Source organism: Silene latifolia, chromosome 10, assembly GCF_048544455.1.
Source record: "Silene latifolia isolate original U9 population chromosome 10, ASM4854445v1, whole genome shotgun sequence".
In the NCBI taxonomy this organism is placed as follows: domain Eukaryota; kingdom Viridiplantae; phylum Streptophyta; class Magnoliopsida; order Caryophyllales; family Caryophyllaceae; genus Silene; species Silene latifolia.
Genome location: NC_133535.1, coordinates 38590352 through 38594422, shown reverse-complemented (window position 1 = coordinate 38594422; position 4071 = coordinate 38590352). Strand labels below are relative to the sequence as shown.

Genomic DNA, 4071 nt, shown 5'->3' with positions numbered 1-4071 from the left:
TCGCTTTTTGGATCTTACGTGGCTCTGTCTAGGTGGCGTTTATTCTTCATTTTATGGTAGCCTTTTAATTATATTTTATAAATATAGCAAATCACCTCCATAAGTTTGATACTAGGTGATAGAGTCAGAATCAGGAATTTCTCTGCAAAATAACTACACCATTCTGCAAACTGAGGAGAATATGGAGACTGAGCAAATATGGGGAGTTTTACAGGAGAAGGAACCACCTCCAGACCCTGGTAAATGATAATATCTTCTTGGAAAATTAGAGGGTTTAATGACCCAATAAAGCAGCAGGAAGTTAGGGGTTATTTGGATATGAATATTGAAGTTTTTGGTTTATTGGAGACTAGAGTTAGACTGAATAATGCTGCTGCTGCTGCAATAAGTAGGTCGTTTTTTTCTTATAGGATTCTCAATAACTACTCTCATCACTATAATGGGAGAATCTGGGTGTTTCTTAACACCAGACTGTTTACTCTACTTTCTTCTAAAATACATGATCAACTGATACATTTGGAGCTGTTGCATCATGTTTCTAATAAAGTTGTTCATGTGTCCTTTGTTTATGGGAGCAATGATGATGACATTAGAGATAAGCTCTGGGATGAGCTGAGGCAGCTGGCTAATATGGTTACTGACTGGATTGTCTTAGGGGATTTTAACATTGTAAGAGCTATGGAAGAAAGAATTAGTCCACACCCTCCTTCCCTTTCTGAAATTATGGTTTTTAATCAATGTTTATTGGATAACAATTTGGATGATCTTCAGGGTTATGGTTGTGAACATACTTGGACTAACAAACAAGATGTGGGAACTAAAGTATGGTCCAAACTTGATAGGGTTCTCACCAATGCTTCCTGGTTGTTGGATTTCCCTCATACTCAGGTGACTGTTTTTCCCCCTGGGATCTCTGACCACTCACCATTATTGGTCCAATAAAGTAAAGCTACCAAATCAAGAGGAGATTTAGTTACCTTAATTGTTGGGAGGAGCATAAGGATTATGATACTATTGTTACTGAGGCTTGGCAGATCCCTACAAAGGGTAATGCCATGTTTATTCTGTTTGCTAAACTCAAACATGTTAGACAAAAATTAATTATTTTGCACAAAAACAATTTTTCTGTTCTAGCAACAAAAGTTAAACAGGCTAGGGAGTCTTTGGAGACCTGCCAAAAACAGGTCCAACTACAACCCTTGGACATCCACCTACTCACTCAGGAAAAAGATTTGCTGGAGAAATATTGGAGTTTGAGGAAAATTGAGAGAAGCAGTCTCATTCAGAGGGCCAAGATTCATGATATTAATTACAATGATGCTGTTAACAGCTACTTCTATGCTAAAATTGCAATAGAGAAGCTGATGAGTAAGATTTAATGATAGGGTCAAGTCTCTTATCACCAACAATTATTTAAAACCAATTTAGTTTGTAAATCGGGGTCGAACCACGAGGATGGAGAAGTTTCTACTTAGCCTAATAGGAGTCTAGTCTAGTCAAAAAAATGAAAGGAAGTGGGTTGGTTTAAACTACTAGTTGTAACTAATACAAGCAATTAAGAGGAAGTGTATACGATTGATTAAAGGCTAGGGCTTTCGGGTTCATCCAAATGGTCTAAGGGGCAAACAAGATGATTTAAAGGGTCCAAGGTGAGAGTTTATCCTAGGATGGTGAATCGATGTCTCGATTATCCTAAAGGGTGATTACTAACTCTCATTAAGCATCACACTTTTCTAAAACATGCAACAAGACCACCACAAACTTTCATTCAATGGAGGAATTAAGCAACAATGAAAAAAGGCACAAGCTTTCACTCATGCAAATCATCAAACACCTTGTGTGCAATGTTGAGAAAGATAAACAATTCACCAAAACCCCAAATAATCAAACAATCATGCCCAATAATCCCATTTAGACTCCCCTAAACCCTAGAAATATTACTACTCACTCATGTTCAAATAGTTCAAGCAAATAATTGGAAAAGAACAAATAACAAAAAGAGATGACATAGCAAAGATTCCAACAATGATAAAAGACAAGTTAAAATATAAACAATTGATTAACCAAGTAAATAAGAGAAGAGATGTACCAACAAAGAGTAAAGATGATTGCTTTGATTGAATTAATGAAGAAAATCCTTCAATATCTCCCAATACAACCAAAGAAACCAAAGGTAAACAATTGACAAATACTACTACTAAACTAATTTTACAAAAATGATTAATAATAATTAATATTGATTAAGGAAAGATTAATGCTTTAATTAGGGAAAGATTGCATAAATTAAGGAAAGTTTTCAGATCTAGGGTTGTGTGTCGAAAATGAATAAAGGAGGGGTATTTATAGTTTACAATCATTTAGGTCAAAAATTACAAGGAAGTTCAAAATGCGGGGGAAAAGAGTCTGAGTCGGTCAACCGGCCGCCGGTTAGAGGACCGGCTCAAAACCCGCTGGAAGTTTTTGGTGTCAATTTAAATCTTCAGGCGTGGTGAGCCGGTGGACCGGCTGCCGGCTCTGGACCGGCCCAGGGGGAGGACTTCTAGCCGTTTGACCGGCTGCCGGCTAGCCGGCTTGGAGTCTTCCTTCACATCTTCAACTTCAACACTCGTGTATGGGGACTCTCAGCCGGTGGACCGGCTACCGGCCGACCGGCCGGGAGTCCTGCTTCTCTTCTTCTTCACTCTTCTTCTCTATGCACGCCTTGTAAGCTCCTTAGCTAGCTCCTTTAACCCTCTTCCTGATACAAAAACCTGCAATGAGGAACATAAAGCTCATAGTATAGGACTAAACCTACAAAATGGGGCTAAAAGTGTCAAAAACCGCGTATGATCGGGAAATATGCATAGAGAAGAAGGATGAAATTGACACAAAATGGGCACTCATCAACATCCCCACACTTAACTCTTACTCGTCCCCGAGTAAGTCTAACATCAACATGTAAGATCCTACGATGGTAAGTATTAAGAGTGTGTGCACAATATAAGCATCACTCAACTAGTCTACTAATAATATCCAAATGAGTATTAGCACACTCAACGCCCCTTCAACTCACAATTTGACACTCATGAGGGAAAAGTGCCCTATTACAAGGCAAGTTGGGTCTTGCTACAAAATTGCGATGCACCTATCATGAAAGCAAATAATCAAACAATAGAATGTATCTAACAAAATGGTCCACTTTCCTCATCTAACTGGCCGGGTTCTTAAGCAACAAAACATGGTCTTGGTCGGGAGTACCGTCTCAGAAATTCCAACGGAGGTGCCAACCCCCTAAGCATGGCTCAAGCAACCCTAGTGTGACCAATACTCAAGAAACACATTCAAGAGCGGGGCAAGGAGAAGTAGGCAAGTCCGCCGAGAATCACAAAACCGACACGAGATTTAACCAAAAGTCCCATGACTAAGAGGACCTAGGCAACGACATCCTCACGGTTTTCACTCTCCTAACTCGACTAAGGTGATTTTTGTGATAACTAGTAACCAAAATCACTCTCCTAACTCGACTAGCGAAAACGTGCCCGCAATCTAATATGGTACTCCATCCAATATCCGCAAGAGAAATGTCAAAATGATGTACATACAAGAGAGACAACCGGGTTGTAACAGGGCTTGGGTTAGGTGAAAAGGGGTTGGTGCAAGCACCATTTTTAGGACATGTGGGGCTAACGGATCGAGTAGTCGCCACATCTAACAAAATCACTAAACTCAACCAATGCAAATGAATTCCTTCACAAAATATGACAAGATTGTCATTTCCAAAAATTATTCAATTCTCTTCAAAGCAAAATTCTATTTGCAATTTTTTTTTTTTTTTTTTTTGGTGAAATGTGAATTAACATTAATTAAACATGAGCAAGTACATCACCAAACATGACCCTCAAGTCATCAACACTACTAGCCTAGCAATCCAAGTTGGTCTAGCCAACTTTGACACTTGACCTTACTAAGCTCTATCTTTTGAACCCGCACCCTCATTACAAATTTGAGATCATTAATCAATAAACAAGGATGAGGCACATACAAGTTCACTCTACTCTTGTTCCTACTATCCCAAATCCTATAAATCAGGCC

General features: G+C 39.0%; 1 protein-coding gene across 1 annotated transcript; it reads left to right on the top strand.

Annotated features, from left to right (window-relative positions):
- The first annotated feature begins 243 nt into the window (after positions 1-243).
- LOC141607466 (uncharacterized) lies at positions 244-1379 on the top strand. Its single transcript, XM_074426816.1, has 2 exons — positions 244-888; positions 1035-1379. Exons 1-2 carry the CDS (start codon positions 244-246, stop codon positions 1377-1379), a joined length of 990 nt encoding a protein of 329 aa, XP_074282917.1.
- The last annotated feature ends 2692 nt before the right edge of the window (positions 1380-4071 follow it).

Coding starts and splice junctions, on each gene's coding strand:
- LOC141607466 (XM_074426816.1), top strand. CDS start 244: ATGATAATATCTTCTTGGAAAATTAGAGGGTTTAATGACCCAATAAAG. Junction 889..1,034: donor TGGATTTCCCTCATACTCAG/GTGACTGTTTTT, acceptor GAGGCTTGGCAG/ATCCCTACAAAGGGTAATGC.